This window comes from Cinclus cinclus, chromosome 3, assembly GCF_963662255.1.
Source record: "Cinclus cinclus chromosome 3, bCinCin1.1, whole genome shotgun sequence".
NCBI classification, from domain to species: domain Eukaryota; kingdom Metazoa; phylum Chordata; class Aves; order Passeriformes; family Cinclidae; genus Cinclus; species Cinclus cinclus.
In genome coordinates this window covers 972,765-991,165 of record NC_085048.1, presented here as the reverse complement: position 1 = coordinate 991,165, position 18,401 = coordinate 972,765, and the positions used below count along the sequence as shown (strand labels likewise).

General features: G+C 51.9%; 1 protein-coding gene across 1 annotated transcript; it reads left to right on the top strand.

Annotated features, from left to right (window-relative positions):
• The first annotated feature begins 220 nt into the window (after positions 1–220).
• On the top strand, positions 221–17,638 carry ESCO2 (establishment of sister chromatid cohesion N-acetyltransferase 2). The gene is made up of 11 exons (XM_062490764.1): positions 221–240; positions 3,741–4,599; positions 5,624–5,690; positions 5,877–5,928; positions 7,048–7,150; positions 8,741–8,872; positions 10,727–10,816; positions 11,616–11,828; positions 14,766–14,971; positions 16,928–17,113; positions 17,170–17,638. Exons 1-11 carry the CDS (start codon positions 221–223, stop codon positions 17,636–17,638), a joined length of 2,397 nt encoding a protein of 798 aa, XP_062346748.1.
• The last annotated feature ends 763 nt before the right edge of the window (positions 17,639–18,401 follow it).

The window sequence follows — 18,401 nt, the reverse complement described above, 5'->3', positions numbered from 1 at the left end:
CTCGCAAGGCACGCCGGGAATTGTAGTCTAACCGCGGGCCCGCGCGGCGAGGCGCCGCTCGCTGGTTGGCTGCGAGGCCGAAGGGGCGGGAACAACGCGTAGCCGCGCGCCGTTGGACCAATGGAGAGCGAGTTTCGTCGATTGACGTGAGGTTCGGCCAATAGGAGAGCAGCGCGGGCGGTTCGAAGGCGCGCGGCTCGGCTGACGGCGGGAAGCGGTCATGGCGGAGGCGGCGCTCAGGTGAGGGGGCTCTGAGGGGATCTTGAGGGGCTTCTGAGGGGACCTAAGGGAGCGCCTTTGAAGGAACGGTGAGGAGTGCGGAGGGGGATCTGGGGAGCTGGGAGGGGATCTTGAGAGGAGCTCTGAGGGGATGCGAGGAGCTCTGAGGGGATGCGAGGGGATCTGAGGGGATGCGAGGTGCTCTGAGGGGATGCGAGGGGATCTGAGGGGATCTGAGGGGATGTGAGGAGCCCTGAGGGGATGCGAGGAGCTCTGAGGGGATGCGAGGGGATCTGAGGGGATCCGAGGGGCTCTGAGGGGATGTGAGGAGCTCTGAGGGGATGCGAGGAGCTCTGAGGGGATGTGAGGGGATCTGAGGGGATGTGAGGAGCTCTGAGGGGATGCGAGGGGATGTGAGGGGATCCGAGGGGATCTGAGGGGATGCGAGGGGATCTGAGGGGATGCGAGGGGCTCTGAGGGGATGTGAGGGGCTCTGAGGGGATGCGAGGGGCTCTGAGGGGATGCGAGGGGATCTGAGGGGATGTGAGGGATCTGAGGGGATGTGAGGGGATGCGAGGGGCTCTGAGGGGATGTGAGGGGATCTGGGGGATGCGAGGGGATCTGAGGGATGCGAGGAGCCCTGAGGGGATGCGAGGGGATCTGAGGGATCTGAGGGGATGCGAGGGGATCTGAGGGGATCTGAGGGGATGTGAGGAGCCCTGAGGGGATGCGAGGAGCTCTGAGGGATGCGAGGAGCTCTGAGGGGATGCGAGGGGATCTGAGGGGAATCTGAGGGATGCGAGGGGATCTGAGGGGATGCGAGGGGCTCTGAGGGGATGCGAGGGGATCTGAGGGGATCTGAGGGGATGCGAGGGGCTCTGAGGGGATCTTGAGGGGCTTCTGAGGGGACCTAAGGGAGCGCCTTTGAAGGAACGGTGAGGAGTGCGGAGGGGGATCTGGGGAGCTGGGAGGGGATCTTGAGAGGAGCTCTGAGGGGATGCGAGGGGATCTGAGGGGATGTGAGGGGATGCGAGGGGATCTGAGGGGATGCGAGGTGCTCTGAGGGGATGCGAGGGGATCTGAGGGGATCTGAGGGGATGCGAGGGGATCTGAGGGGATGCGAGGAGCTCTGAGGGGATGCGAGGAGCTCTGAGGGGATGTGAGGAGCTCTGAGGGGATGCGATGGGCCCTGAGGGGATGTGAGGGGATCCGAGGGGATCTGAGGGGATGCGAGGGGATGTGAGGGGATGCGAGGGGCTCTGAGGGAGCTCTCAGGGGAGTCTGAGGGGATCTTGAGGCAGCTCTGGGGGGCTCTGGGGGAGGTCTGGAAGGATCTGAGGGCGTTCTGAAGGGCTCTAAGGGAGCGCCTCTGAGGGAATTGGGGGTCCTGAGGGGATCTTGAGGGGGATCTGAGGGAGATGTGAGGAGCTCTGAGGGGCTCTTAGGGAATTGCGTGGAGCTCTGAGGGAACTGTGAGGGATCTGAGATGTTCCGAGGGGGCTTTGAGGGGCTCTGAGGGAGCGGCTTTGAAGGAACTGTGGGGGGATCTGGGGGAGCTGTGAGGGGAATCTCGAGGAGGCTCTGAGGGGGATCTGAGGGGATCCGAGGGGGATCTGAGGGGACGTGAGGGATTTGAGGGGGATTTGAGGGGATCTGAAGGGCTCGGAGGGGGTTTAGGGGGAATTCTGAGGGGAGCTCTGGGGGGGTTCCGAGGAACTCTGAGGGAGCGGCTTTGAGGGAACTGGGGGAGCTCGGAGGGGATGGGATTCCTGGGAATGGGAATTTCTGGGAATGGGATGGGGCTCCTGGGAATGGGATGGGGCTCCTGGGGATGGGATGAATGGGAATGGGAATTTCTGGGAATGTGGGATTATTGGGAATGGGGTGGGATTCCTGGGAATGACATGGGATTCCTGGGAATTGGATGGATGGGAATGGGAATTTCTGGGAATGTGGGATTCCTGGGAATGGGGTGGGTTTCGTGGGATGGGATGGGATGGGATTCCTGGGAATGGGAATTTCTGGGAATGTGGGATTCTTTGGAATGGGGTGGGATTCCTGGGAGTGGGATGGGATGGGATGGGATTCCTGGGAATAGGAATGGGATGTCTGGGAATGGGATGGGATTCCTGGGAATGGGATGGGATTCTTGGAAGTGAAGGGCTGGAATTCCTGGGAATGGGATGGGAATTTTTGGGAATGAAGGGCTGGAATTCCTGGCCGCATTTTGGGATGGGATTTCTGGAAAACTCTCATGTTTAGGGTGGGATTTTTGGGATGGGCCATCCCTGGCATCTCCATCCCGGATGTTCCCGGTGCTTCCTTCCCATTTTTTCCCCCATTCTTTTCCCAATTTTCTCCCTCCTCCAAACCGTTTGGGTTTTTTTTTTTTCCCCCTCTCTCCCCTCTGGAATTCCATCCCAACCTCTGGAAATCCTGGAATTGCAGGAGCTCCGGAGCGGCCGCGGGAACGCCCCGGAAACGGAGCTGGGATCCCGAAGGGTGAGCAGGGAGGGGAGCATTCCCAAAAATCCCCAAAATCCGGGAATTCTGGCTCCAATCCCGTCCCTCTTCCCAAATTCCCACTCTCCTGGAGCCCCTCCAGCCTCTGGAGAACTTTCCAAGGATTCCCTGGATTCAGGAATTCCTGGGAGCCTCCATCCCTCTGGATTTCCTGCTCCTGGAGTGTTCCAGGATTGGGAATTCGCTGCCCATGGATCGGGATCATCCCAGGCTCCTTCCCCAGGAATTCCACGGATTAAAATTCCGTGCATTTTCCCAAGGAGAAGCTTTTCCCCTCCCCCCCCCGGGTCCCAGAATTCCCACAGAAATCAGTCCAGGAGGGATCCGAGTGGGAATTCCATCACATCCCTGACCTGGAATTGCAAATTCCTTGGGTTTGGAATCCTGGGGTGGAGAAATCCCTGGATTCGGGAATCTCTGGAGTCACAAATCCCTGGATTCAGGAATTCCTGCAGTCAGGAGTCCTCGGGTATGGAATCCTGGGATGAACAAGTCCCTGGATTCAGGAATGTTTGGAATCACGAATCCTTGGATCAAGGAATTCCTGGAATCACGAATCCTTGGATCAAGGAATTCCTGGAATCAGGAATCCTTGGATTCAGGATCCTTTGGATTCGGAATCCTGGGATGAACAAGTCCTTGGATTCAGGAATTCCTGGGTTGAACACATCCCTGGATTCAGGAATTCCTGGACTCAGGATTCCTTGGGTTCAGGAATCTCTGGAATCACAAATCCTTGGATCAAGGAATGCTGGGATTCAGGAATCCCTGGGAATCAGGAATACTTGGATTCGGAATCTCTGGAATCACAAATCATCGGATCCAGGAATTCCATGAAATCACAAACCCCTGGATCCAGGAATTCCCAGAGCAGCATTCCCAGCCCATTCTGGGCCCACCAGCCATTTTTTCCAGCAATGATTCCAGGCAGGATCCGATCCCTCATTCCCTTTTTTTTTTGTTTGTTTGTTTTTTTGGTTTTTTTTTTCCTTTCCCAGCTCCTGCTCGGAATTCCAGACCCCGGTGTCCAAACGGCTCCGAGCTTTTCCCGGATCCCCATCCCGGAATTCCCGCTGGAATTCCGGGAAGAAGCTCCTGGCTTCCCAGATCCGGTGGTCTCCCAGCTCCGAGGAGGAAAACCGGGAGGAGGAAACTTTTCCCGGGAAACCGGCGCTTTCCCGGAGATTGGACATCCCAGAGGGAAATCCGGGAATTCCCGGGAATTCCCAGCCTGGCTCCGCCTCTCCCCACAGTTCCCAGCTTCCCGTGGGGGCTTTCTACGGGAAAAGGACCTACCTGGATCCTCTGGAGAGGAAACGGCTCCGGGAGCTGCTGGGGGATGGGAACATCCTGCAGAAACCCGGGAATTCCGGGAATCCCGGCGGGAATTCCGGGAATCCCGTCAGGAATCGCGGCTCCAAAGGCAAAGCCAATCCCAAGGCCCGGCAGGAGATTCCAAAGGGGAAAAGCGGCGGGAACGCCGGGAATTCTCGGCACTCCGGTGCCGGCGATTCCCAGAATCGCGTGCTCCGGAAGAAGTCGGAATTCCGGGTGCTGAGCGCGGGGGTGCGGCCGGCGCTGCGGCTCCCGCTGGGCTCCGCCTTCTTCCAGAGCGGGAAGAGATCCCGGAAAAACCCGGGAATCTCCGGAGCCTCTTCCGGGAAAAACCCGGCAGACTCCGGAGCAGCTGCCAAGAATCCTTCGGAAAAGGCCCTGGAAAAATCGGGATTGGAGGAGGGGAAGGAAAGGCCGGGAAGGATTCTGGAAGCGCGGGAAGAGGAGAAGGAAAACCGGGAATGCTCGGAGGGAATTCCCGGGAAAAGCGCCGGGAATTCTGAGGGTGACGTGGGGAAGGAGGTGAGCGCAGGGATGGGGCAGAATTCCGGGGAATTCCTGGGAATTGTGGCCTTGGGAAGGGCTCCGAGGGATGGACAGCCTTGGGAATTTCTGGGGATTCCGTTGGGATTTTCCTTGGGAGCTCCTGGGAGATTCTTTGGGGATTTTTTTGGCATTTTCCTCTGGGAATTCCTGTGGGATTGTTCTTGGGGGATTTTCCTTCGGAATTTCTTTAGGATTCTTGTGGGATTTCACTTTGGGATTTTCCTTTGGAATTCCTGGGGGTTTCTGGGGGAAATTCCTCGGGAATTCTTGGGTGGTTTTTGGTTTTCTTTTGGAATTCCTGTGTGATTCTCCTTTGGGTTTTCCTTCTGGAGCTCCTGGGGGATTCCTTGGGAATTCCAGGGATTTTCCCAATTTCCTGGAGCCAATTCCAGGTTCTCCCGATTTTCTGCTTCCTGCCAGGCCGGAAAATTTGGGATCTGCATTGGGAGCCAAATGCTCCCAAATTGCCGTGTTTTCCTTGGGAATTCTTTGGGAATCCCTTCCCATTCCCAGGGGAGCCAGTCCTGGCTCCTGGCCCGAATTCCAGCTCTCCCAGAGCCCCTTTTTTTTCTCCTTGGAAAAGGCACCAAAAATTCCCGGGATTCTTTCCTGGGAGCGTTCCTGGATCGGATCCGGCCCTTCCCTGGGAAGGAATTCAGGAAGGATCCAGGGAATTCCCTGGGAATTCCAGGAAGGGTCTCCCTCCCCTTTTCCACCCCTGAATTCCATAAAAAAAAAAGCCCCTCGGGGTGGATCCTGAGTGTCCTGGATCCCGGAATTCCAGGATGCTCTGGGTGGGATCCGTTCCCAAATCCCAGGGTGATCCAGACTTTCCCTGGACACTCCCCGGGCTGGAGCAGACCCAGAATTCCTGGGAAAAAAAAACTGGGAAATCCTTGGGAATAGCCCCAATCCCTCTGGTGACCCCTCCCCCCACCTCCCCCACCCCCCCCCCCCAGAATTCCAGGTTTTCCCTGAAATCCCCTCTCTCCCCCAGCAGGAATCCTCTGGAATTCCGCCCTCTCCCAGCCCGGATTCCCGGGATTCCGGCCCGAAGAAGGAATTGGGTGAGTTGGGAAAACCTTGGGAATTCTTTGCCTGGATTTCCCAGGAATTCTGGGCTCGGAGGCACCAACAATTCCCAGGATTCCCACTGGGATGGATCCAGGGGAAGCGGAATTCCCGGGATTTTGGGGCCGGAATTCCGCGTTCCCGCTTTTCCTGACGCTCGGAATTCCGGGATTTTATTCCAGGCTCTCCGTGCCCGGCCGGGCTCTTCCCCATCTTCCTTCCCACCAGGAGGAGGTGAGATCCCATTCCCGCTTTTCCAGAGCAGGGTGGGGGCGGAAATCCCAGGAATTCCCAGCCTGGAATTCTCCCCTCTGCCCGCTCTGCGTGCTGCTGGAATTGCCAAATGCTGGGATTCCCAAATGCTGAGATTCCCAAATCCTGGAATTCTTAAATGCTGGGATTCCCAAATCCTGGAATTGCCAAATGCTGGGATTCCCAAATGCTGGAATTGCCAAATGCTGGGATTCCCAAATGCTGGAATTTTTAAATGATGGGAATCTCAAATGCTGGGATTCCCAAGTGCTGGAATTGCCAAATGCTGGGATTCCCAAATCCTGGAATTTTTAAATGCTGGGATTCCCAAATGCTGGGATTGCCAAATGCTGGAATTCCCAAATGCTGGGAATCCCAAATCCTGGAATTCTTAAATGCTGGGATTCCCAAATCCTGGAATTCCCAAATGCTGGAATTCTCAAATGCTGGGAATCTCAAATGCTGGGATTCCCAAATGCTTTTCCCTACTTTTCTTGTCCTTCCCATTTTATTTCCCTCTTTTATTCCTCCTTTTCCCCAGATTTTCCCCCATCTTTTTTTCCCCATTTTTTTCCCCAGTTTTTCCCTTGTTTTTTTGCCTTGATTTTTTCCATTTTTTTTCCTGTTTCCCCCAGATTTTCCAAACTGCTTTCCCCCATTTTCCCCCCCCTTTTCCCAATTTCCCCCCCCTCTTTTCCCAATTTTCCCCCCTTTTTTTCCAATTTTTCCCAACTTTTTCCCAGTTTTCCCCTTGTTTTTCCCCCCCTTTTCTCCTCTTGTTTTTCCTCTTTTTTTCCCCATTTTTTCCTTTCCCTCTCTTTTCTCCCACCTGGTTTTCCCACTTTCCCCATTTTTTTCCCCCTCTCTCCTTTCCCCACTTTTTCCCTGTTTTCTCCAGATTTTCCCACCTGCTTTTTTTCCACTTTTTTTCCCTGTGCTTTTTCCCTGGTTTTCCTTTTTTTTTTCCCATTTTCCCCATTTCCCCCCCTTTTTCCTTTCCCCCTTTTACTTCCCCTTTTTCCCCAATTTTTTCCCATTCCTCTTCCCATTTTTCCCCATTTTCCCCTCCCTTTTCCCCAGTTTTTCCCTGCTGTTTTCCAGGCCCCTGGAGGAGCTCCCGGCTCCCTTTGGGATCGGCCCCTCTGGAAAAGCTCCCAGGAAATCCAAGGAATCCTCGCAGCATTCCTGGGACCAGATGATCATTGTGAGATTCCCAGCGGGAACGTGCCGGGAATTCGGGAATGTTCTGTGGGATGGCAAATCTGGGAATTCCCTGGGAATGAGCCCGGGACAACCCAAGGGATTCCTGGGAGAGGGTGGGGAAAACTGGGAGGAGCACAGTGGGAATTCCCAACTGGGAGTGGGGAAATTCCGGGAATTCTGGGGATCATTCCGGAGCTTTGGGATCGCTCCCAGTTTTTTTTGGGGATTTTCCAAAGCCTTGGATCACCGGGGGAGGGGGAAATTCCCAAAATCCCAAATCCCTGATCGCATCCCAATTTCCAAAATCCTGGAATGTGGAGCCATTCCTGGGGCTGCAAACTCCTGAAATCCCAAATTCCCAAAATCCTTTCCCAAACTCATTCCCTTCCCTAAATCCCAAATTCCCGCCCCGGATTTCCTTCCCAGATTCCCATCCCTAAATCCTTTCCCATTCCTTTACCAAATCCCACATTCCCACACACCCCACCTTCCCAAAATCCCGCATTCCCGTCCCTTTCCCTCCCCATTCCCAGCCCTCTCCCATCCCTGCCCTTCCCCGGCCGCATTCCCGACTTTTTCCAGGATTCCCTGCCCTCATTCCCAACTGGAATTCCCATTCTGTCTTCCTGAGCTTCTCCCAAGGATTCCCTGCCCTCATTCCCAACTTTCCCTGCAATTTCTTGCCCTCATTTCCAACATTCCCAGAATTCCCTTTCTGTATTCCCGACCTTTCCCCAGGATTCCCTGCCCTCATTCCCAACTTTTCCCGGAATTCCCTCCCCTCATTCCCGAGCTTTTCCCAGAATTCCTTCCCCTCATTCCAGAGGTTTATTCAGAATTCCCTCTTCACGTTCCCAAGCGTTTCCTGGAATTTCCTTCCCGCATTCCAGACTTTTCCAGAATTCCCTTTCTGTATTCCCACCCAAGCTTTTCCCATAATTCCCTCCCCTCATTCTTGGTCTTTCCATGGAATTTGCTTTCCACAATACCCAACTTTTCCTGGAATTCCCCTTCTGTATTCCCACCTTTTCCCTGGGATTCCCTCCCCTCATTCCCAACTTTTCCCTGGGTTTCCTTTTTCACATTCCCAAGCTTTTCCTGGAGTTCCCTCTCTTCATTCCCAGCTTTCTCCCAGAATTCCCTCCCCTCATTCCTAACTTTTCCTGGAATTCCCTTTCTGTATTCCCAGGCTTTTCCTGGAATTCCGTCCCTGCATTCCCAACTTTTCTGAAATTCCCTTTCTGTATTCCCGAGCTTCTCCAGAGTATTCCCTGCCCTCATTCCCGAGCTTTTCCTGGAATTCCCTGCTCACGTTCCCGAGCTTTTCCTGGAGTTCCCTCCCCTCATTCCCAACTTTCCCTGGAATTCCCTTTCTGGATTCCCAGCCTTATCCTTGGATTCCCTGCCCTCCTTCCCGGTTTTCCTTGGAATTCCCCTGCCCTCATTCCCTGCATTCCTGGGATTCCCTCCGCTCATTCCTGACCTTTCCCTGGAATTCCTTGCCCTGGTTCCTGCTTTTCCCTGGGATTCCCTGCCCCGATTCCCGGAATTCCCTGGAATTCCCTGCCCCGATTCCCGCTTTTCCCGGCAGGACGCGGGCCAGCGGCAGCTGGGGGCGCTGCAGTGCGGATCCTGCGGGATGCTCTACGCTCCCGGAATTCCCGAGGATCGGCTCCAGCACCTCCAGCACCACCGGAGACTCCGCGAGGGGCTCCGCTACCTGGTGAGCCTGGAATGGACTGGGAATGCTGGGAATGGGCCTGGAATGGACTGGGAAGGGCAGGGCTGGGAATTCTGGGAATGGAATGGGAATAGGCTGGGAATGGACTGGGAATTCTGGGAATGGGCTGGGAATGGGCTGGGAATTCTGGGAATGCTGGCAGTGGTCCTAGTCCATGGATTCCCGAGGCTTTTCCTGGTGGGAATCTCCCGGATTCCCAGTCCAGCTGGGATTTGGTATCCAGAGGGAACTGGGACCATCCCAGCCTGGGCCGTGCTCTCCAGGAATGGCTGGGATTGATCCCATTCCCGAAATCCAGAGCAATTCCTGTTCCGGCGGTTCCCAGAATCCCGGGACCCTCCAATCCTGGAATCTTGAAATCCTGATCGAGAGTCCCGGGATCCCCCAATCTTGGATTCCCCAAGTGCAGAATCCTGGGATCCTCCAAACCTGGAATCCCAGGATCCCCCAGTCCCAGAATTCTGGGATCCTCCAGTCCTGAAATCCTGGGATTCTTCAAACCTGGAATCCTGAAATCCTCCAGTCCCAGGATTGCCCAGTCCATGAATTCTTGGAACCCCTGATCCCAGAATGATGGGATACCCCAATTCTGGAATCCTGGGATCCTTTAATCCAAGAAACCTGGGATTCCCCAGTCCAGGGATTCTGGGATCCTCTCTAATCCCAGAATTCTGGGGTCCCCCAATTCCAGAATCTTGGGATCCTCCAATCTTGAGATCCTGAGGCCTTCCAATCCCAGGATCCTCCAGTCCTGGAATTCTGGGATCCCCCAGTTCCAGAATCCCAGGATCCTCCAAACCTGGAATCCCCGGATCCCCCAATCCCAGAATTCTGGGTTCCCCCAATCCTGGGATCCCCCAATTCTGGAATCCTGGGATCATCCAATCCCAGGATCCCCCAGTCCTGGAATTCTTGGATCCCCCAATCCCAGAATCACGGGATCCCCAAAATCTGGGATACTCCAATTCCGGGATCCCCTCCAAACCCAGAATTCTGGGATTGCCAAATTCCAGAGTCCCGGGATCCTCCAAACCTGGAATCCCAGAATCCCTAAATCCTGGGATTCCATAAACCTGGGATCCCCCAGTCCCAGAATTCTGGGATCCTCTCTAATCCCAAAATTCTGGGATCCCCCAATTCCAGAATCTTGGGATCCTCCAATCCTGGGATCCTGAGACCTTCCAATGTCAGGATCCTCCAGTCCTGGAATTCTGGGATCCCCCAATTCCAGAATCCCAGGATCCTCCAAACCTGGAATCCCCTGATCCCCCAATCCCAGAATTCTGGGATCCCCCCATCCCAGAATATTGGGATTGTTCAATCCTGGGATCCCCCAATTCTGGAATCCTGGGATCCACTTACTTGGGATCCCCCAGTCCAGGAATTCTGGGATCTCCTCTAATCCCAGAATCCTGGGATCCCTCAATCCCAGAATCTTGGCATCCTCCAAACCTGGAATCCCAGGATCCCCCAATCCCAGAATTCTGGGTTCCCCCAATCCTGGGATCCCCTAATTCTGGAATCCTGGGATCTGCTAATCCCAAAATACCCCAGTTCCAGAATCTTGGAATCCTCCAATCCCGGGATCCCCAGTCCTGGAATTCTGGGATCCCCAATTCCAGAATCCGAGGATCCTCCAAACCTGGAATCCCAGGATCCCCCAATCCCAGAATCTTGGAATCCTCCAATCCCAGGATCCTCCAGTCCTGGAATTCTGGGATCCCCTAATTCCAGAATCCCAGGATCCTCCAAACCTGGAATCCCAGGATCCCCCAATCCCTGAATCCCGGGATCCCCCAATCCTGAAGTTGGGGTTTTTTTGGATTTTCCCGGCAGGGCTGGAAGAAGGAGCGCGTGGTTGCGGAATTCTGGGATGGCAAAATCGTCCTGATCCAGCCCGGGGATCCCAAATACGCCATCAGGAAGGTACTGGGAATTCCCTGGGATTTCCTCTGGGAACGGGAGCTGATCCCTGATTCCCACCCCACCCCCATCCCTAGATCCCGATTCCCTGCCTGAACCCGGCCTTCTTTTTGGGAACAAATCCTGTTTTCCTTGGAATTCCTGATGCGAACCCCATTTTTCCTGGGAATTCCTGGAGCCCAGCCTGTTTTTCCTGAGATTTCCCATCCCGGTTTTCCCAGGAATTCCCAGTGTCCTTCCCCCTTTTTCTGGGGATTCCTGATACCAATCCCATTCTTCCAGGGAATTCCTGGAGCCTATCCTAGTTTCCTCGGGAATTCCCATCTGAGTTTTCCTGGGAATTCCCGTGATCCCCCATCCTGCTGCTCCCTAGAATTCCCATGGATCCCATCCCGTTTTTCCAAGGAATTCGTGTGATTCCCATCCCAGTGTTCCCATGAATCCCCATGGTGCTTTCTGTGGGACTTCCCATCCCATTGTCATGGGAATTCCCGGTGCCAATCTTGTTTTTCCCATGATTCCCATCCCGGTGTTCCCTGGAATTCCCATGATCCCCATTTCGCCTGAAATTCCCACGATCCCCATTTCCCTGGAATTCCCATTTCCCCTGGAATTCCCACGATCCCCCTTTCCCCTGGAATTCCCACGATCCCCATTTCCCTTGGAATTCCCATTTCCCCTGGAATTCCCATGATCCCCATTTCCCTTGGAATTCCCATTTCCCTTGGAATTCCCATGATCTCCATTTCCCTGGAATCCCCATTTCTCCCGGAATTCCGACCATTCCCGTTTCTCCCGGCAGGCACAGGAGGTTCTGGCTCTGGTGGATTCCGAGCTGGGATTCCCAGCGGGGACCCCGTGGTGCCCGGAGCCATCCCAGAATAATCCCCTGGAGCCGGGGCGGAATTCCCGGCGGAATTCCCAGATTTTCCCGGAGCAATCCCACGTTTATCTGTTCGTGAGCCCCGGCAGCGGCTCCGTCCTCGGCTGCCTGGCCGCGCACGGCATCACGCAGGTCAGGAAACGAATGGCTAATTAATTAATTAACTCGTTAATTAACTCATCGATCGGTTGATTGGTCGATTGATTAACTCAGTAATCGATTGATTGATTGACTCGTTAATCGATTGATTGATTGACCCGTTAATCGATTGATTGATTGACTCGTTAATCGATTGATTGATTGACTCGTTAATTGATCGATTGCCTCGTTAATGGATTGATTGACTCGTTAATCGATTGATTCATTGACTTGTTAATTGATTGATTGACTCGTTAATCGATTGATTGATTAACTCGTTAATCGATTGATTGATTAACTCAGTAATCGATTGATTGATTAACTCAGTAATCGATTGATTGATTGACTCGTTAATCGATTGATTGATTGACTCGTTAATCGATTGATTGACTCGTTAATCGATTGATTGATTGACTCGTTAAACGATTGATTGACTCGTTAATCGATTGATTGATTGACTCGTTAAACGATTGATTGATTGACTCGTTAATCGATTGATTGACTCGTTAATCGATTGATTGATTGACTCGTTAAACGATTGATTGATTGACTCGTTAATTGATCGATTGCCTCGTTAATGGATTGATTGATTGACTCGTTAATCGATTGATTCATTGACTTGTTAATTGATTGATTGACTCATTAATCGATTGATTTGACTCATTAATTGATTGATTGATTGATTGACTCGTTAATTGATTGACTTGTTAATTGATTGATTGTCTTGTTAATCAATTGACTCATTAATCAATCAATTGACTCATTGATTGATTGACTGACTCGTTAATTGATTGACTCATTAATCAATTGATTTATTGACTCATTAAGTGATTGACTCATTAATTGATTGACTCCTTAACTGATCGATGAACTCATCGATTGATTCGTTAACTCATTAAAATTTGTTAACTCGCTGATTGACTCATTAATTGATAGATTTACTCGTTAATTGATTGACTCATTGATTGATTGATTGACTTGTTAATTGATTGGCTCGTTAATTGATTAACTCTTTGATTAATTGATTGATTGACTCGTTAAGTGATTGATTGATTGATTGATTGACTCATTAATTGATTGATTAACTCATTGACTAACTCAAATTGATTAAATTGATTAATTGAAGTGATTGATTTATTAGAGACCGATTGATTGATGGTTTGGGGATCTGGTTAATGGGTAATTAGTGATTAATCAGTGCCTGATCTGTAATTAATTACTGGTTCATTGGTGATTGGTTGGTTAATGACAAATTAGAGACCAGCTATTAATTAACAATTAATGAATGATCAGAGATTAATTGGTGCTTGGCAATTGGCAACCGGCAGATTAGTGATGCATTAGTGATCGGTTATTAACTGTGGGTTAATCAGTGATTAGGGATTAATTTGTGATTGGCCGTTAATTAGCGCTTGGTTAGTGATGAATGAGGGTTTAGTTATTAATTAGGGGTTGATGATAAGTGATTGATTTGGGGACGGTGAGGGATGGATGGATGGATGATGGATGATGGATGGATGGATGGATGATGGATGGATGATGGATGATGGATGGATGGATGATGGATGGATGGATGATGGATGATGGATGGATGGATGGATGGATGGATGGATGATGGATGATGGATGGATGGATGGATGATGGATGATGGATGGATGATGGATGGATGGATGATGGATGGATGGATGGATGGATGGATGGATGGATGGATGATGGATGGATGATGGATGGATGGATGATGGATGGATGGATGGATGGATGGATGGATGATGGATGGATGGATGATGGATGGATGGATGGATGGATGATGGATGGATGGATGGATGATGGATGGATGATGGATGATGGATGGATGGATGATGGATGATGGATGGATGGATGGATGGATGGATGATGGATGGATGATGGATGGATGATGGATGATGGATGGATGGATGATGGATGATGGATGGATGGATGGATGGATGGATGGATGGATGATGGATGGATGGATGGATGATGGATGGATGATGGATGGATGGATGATGGATGGATGGATGATGGATGGATGATGGATGGATGGATGATGGATGGATGATGGATGGATGATGGATGGATGGATGGATGATGGATGGATGATGGATGGATGGATCGGGCTGGGAAGGATTCCCGTTAACGGGAGCTGGGAAGGAATTCCCGGAGAATCCTGGGAGGGATCCCTGGGATGGCCCTGACCCGGATTTCCCAATTCCCAATCCCGATTTTCCAACCCCAATTTTCCGATCCCCAATCCCGATTTCTCAATCCCCATTTCCCAGTCCCCAATCCCCAATTCCCAATTCCCAGTCTCAATCCTGTTCCCATTCCCTGCACCTGTGCCCCAATCCCACTTTTCCAATCCCATTCCCAGGATCTGTGCCCCATTTCCCAGTCCCCATTCCAAGTTCCTGGCCCCATTCCCAATTCCCATTGTCCCATTCCCAGTTTTCCATTCCCAGTCCCCATCCCCATTCCCATTATTCCCGTTCCCAGTTTTCCATCCCAATTCCCAGTTCCCATTATTCCCATCCCCATTCCAAGTTCCCATTTCCAGTTTTCTGTCTCCAGTTCCCATTCCTGTTCCCATTCCCAATTTCCCATCCTCATTCCCATTCCTATTCCCAGTTTTCCATCCCTATTCCCAGTTCTCATCCCCATCCCATTATTCCCATTCCCAGTTTTCCATCCCCATTCCCAGTTTCCCATTCCCAGTTCCATCCCCCATTCCCAGTCCCCATTCCTAGTTTTCCATCCCAGTTCCCATTCCTATCTCCCTTCCCAATCCCAGTTTCCCATTCCCACTTTCCCACTTCCAGTCCCCATTCCCAGTTTCCCATCCCCATTTCCATTTCCCCGTTCCCGGTTTCCCATTCCAGTTTTCCCATTCCAAATTTCCCATCCCCATTCCCACAGGCATTCCGAGTGCTGCCGGAGCCGGGCTCGGCGCCACTCCCCGACCCCCCGGAGCATTCCCGGGGCGATTCCCGGGATCCCTTGGCGCTCCGTGCCTGGCGCTGCTCCCTGGATCCGGAGCCGGCCGTGTGCGGGATCAGCCGGATCTGGGTGCTGGGATCACGCCGGCGCTGCGGGATTGCCCGGAGAATGCTGGATGCGCTCAGGTGGGATGGGATAATGGGATAATGGGATAATGGGGTGGGATAAAGGATGGCATGGGATGATGGGATAATGGGATAATGGACGGGGGGATAAATGGATGGATGAACAACACTGGGAATGGATGGATGGATGATGGATGGATGGATTCGTGGATGGATTCATGGATGGATGGATGGATGGAAAACACCAGGAATGGATGGATGAACACCGGGAATGAACGTGGGAATGAATGGATGAACACCGGGAATGGATGGATGGATGGATGGATGGATGGATGGATGGATGGATGGATGATGGATGGATGGATGATGGACGGATGGATGATGGATGGATGGATGATGGATGGATGGATGATGGATGGATGGATGGATGGATGGATGGACACTGGGAAGGAACACTGGGAATGAACATCAGGGATGGATGGATGATGGATGGATGGATGGATGGATGATGGATGATGGATGATGGATGGATGGATGGATGGATGGATGGATGGATGGATGGATGATGGATGGATGGATGATGGATGATGGATGGATGGATGGATGATGGATGGATGGATGATGGATGGATGGATGATGGATGGATGATGGATGGATGGATGATGGATGGATGGATGATGGATGGATGATGGATGGATGGATGGATGATGGATGGATGATGGATGGATGGATGGATGGATGGATGATGGATGGATGGATGATGGATGGATGATGGATGGATGGATGATGGATGGATGGATGGATGATGGATGGATGATGGATGGATGGACACTGGGAAGGAACACTGGGAATGAACATCAGGGATGGATGGATGATGGATGATGGATGATGGATGATGGATGGATGATGGATGGATGGATGATGGATGGATGGATGGATGGATGGATGGATGATGGATGGATGATGGATGGATGGATGGATGGATGGATGGACACTGGGAAGGAACACTGGGAATGAACATCAGGGATGGATGGATGATGGATGATGGATGATGGATGGATGATGGATGGATGGATGGATGGATGGATGGATGATGGATGGATGATGGATGGATGGATGGATGGATGGATGATGGATGGATGGATGATGGATGGATGGATGGATGGATGGATGGATGATGGATGGATGGATGGATGGATGGATGATGGATGGATGGATGGATGGATGGATGGACACTGGGAAGGAACACTGGGAATGAACATCAGGGATGGATGGATGATGGATGGATGGATGATGGATGATGGATGGATGGATGGATGGATGGATGCTGGGATACAGGCAGGGGGGGCATGGGAAAAGGACAGGGAAGTGGGATCTGGGGAGGGATGGCCATGGAAAACTGGGATTCAGGGAGGGAAGGATATGGGAGACTGGGATTCTGGTTGGGAGAAAGACGGAAAACTGGGATTTGGGAAGGGAAATCTGGGATTTGGGGAGGGGAAAACCAGGATTTGGAAGGGTTGGACATGGAAAACTGGGATTTAGGGAGAGGGGTGAAAATGGGGAACTGGGATTTGGGGAGGGAAATCTGGGATTTGGAGAGGGATGGGACATGGAAAAGTGGGATTCTGGTTGGGAGGGAGACGGGAAACTGGGATTTGGGGAGAGAGATGGACATGGAAAACTGGGATTGTCGTTGGGAATCCTGGTTTCACCTAAGAATATCCTGGATTTCAACTAAAAATATCCCAGATTTCAACTAAAAACATTCCGGATTTTGCCTAAACATTTCCCAGACTTCAACGAAAAATATCCCAGGTTTTGACCGAAAAGAATCCTGGACATTTGACTAAGAATACCCCAGATTTCCCCTAAAAACCTCCAAAATTCCAGCGAGAAAAGCAGGAATCCCACCTCCGACCATTCCCGGTTTTGCCCGTTCCCCTTTCTCTGGGATCCAGTGCCGGGATCTGGATTCCCAATCCCGTTTTTTCCCCGTTTCTTTTGCCACTCCAGGCGCACGTTCGTGTTCGGGGCCATTCTGAATTCCCGGGATTTGGCTTTTTCTGACCCCACTCCGGACGGGAGAGGCTTCGCTGCCCGGTACTGCGGCCGCGCCGACTTCCTGGTCTACAACCTCCTGCACGGAGCGGGATCTGCGGGATCGGGATCGCTGGGATCGGGGCTGGGATCAACATCGGGGTCCGCGGGATCAGGATTGAGATCAGCGGGATCAACATCGGGATCTTTGGGTTCAGGATCGGGATCAGCGGGATCATTGGGAGCAGGATCAGCAGGATCACTGGGATCAGGATCGGGATCACTGGGATCAGGATCTTTGGGAGCAGGATCAGCAGGATCACTGGGATCGGGATCGGGATCACTGGGATCAGGATCTTTGGGAGCAGGATCAGCAGGATCACTGGGATCAGGATCGGGATCAGTGGGATCATTGGGAGCAGGATCGGGACCATCGGGATCAACATCAGGATCTTTAGGATCAGGATCATCGGGATCACTGGGATCGGAGTCATCGAGATAATTGGGATCAGGATTTGGATCATTGGGATCACTGGTATTAGGATCACTGGGATCTTTGGGATCAACATCAGGATCATTGGGATCGGGATCATTGGGATCACTTGTATTGGGCTCAAGATTATCGGGATCTTTGGGATCACTTGGATCGGGATCGTCGGGGTCCTCAGGCCCAGCCTGAGCTCCTGAGGGGATGGGAAAAGCTGGGATTGATCCAGGAGGGTCCTGCTGAGATCCCAAGGGAATCCTGAGCTCCCATGGGAATCCTTCCCTAAATCCCTTCCCTAGATCCCTGAATCCCTTCCCTAAATCCCTTTTACCTGAGCCCCTTCCCTGAATTCCTTCCCTAAACCCCCTCCCTAAATCCCTTCTTTCCTGAATCCCTTCCCGAAATCTCTTCCCTGAACTCCTTCCCTAAATCCCTGAATCCCTAAATCTCTGAACTGCTTCCCAAAATCTCTTCCCTGAATCTGTTCCCTAAATCCCTTCCCTTCCCTGAAATCCCTTCCTAAAATCCCTAAATCTCTTCCCTAAATCCCTGAATCCTGTCCTTGAATTCCTTCCCTAAATTCCTTCCCAAAATCTCTTCCCTGAAATCCCTAAATCCCTTCCCTGAATTCTTTCCCTAAATCCCTTCTTTTTCCTGAACTCCTTCCCAGAATCTCTTCCCAGAATTCCTTCCCTTCTCTGAATCCCTAAATCCCGAAAAATCCCTAAATCCCTAAAAATCCTTAAATCCCTCCCCTCTTTTTGGAATCCTGTCTTTTCCTTGGGAATCCTGAGCTCCCACAGGAATCCCTCATTCCCTTGGGAATCCTTTCCCTAAATCCCTGATTCTTTTCCTTGGGAATCCTTTCCCTAAATCCCTGATTGTTTCTTTCCCTTGGGAATCCTTTCCCTAAATCCCTGATTCCCTTGGGAATCATTCCCTAAATCCCTGATTCTTTTCCTT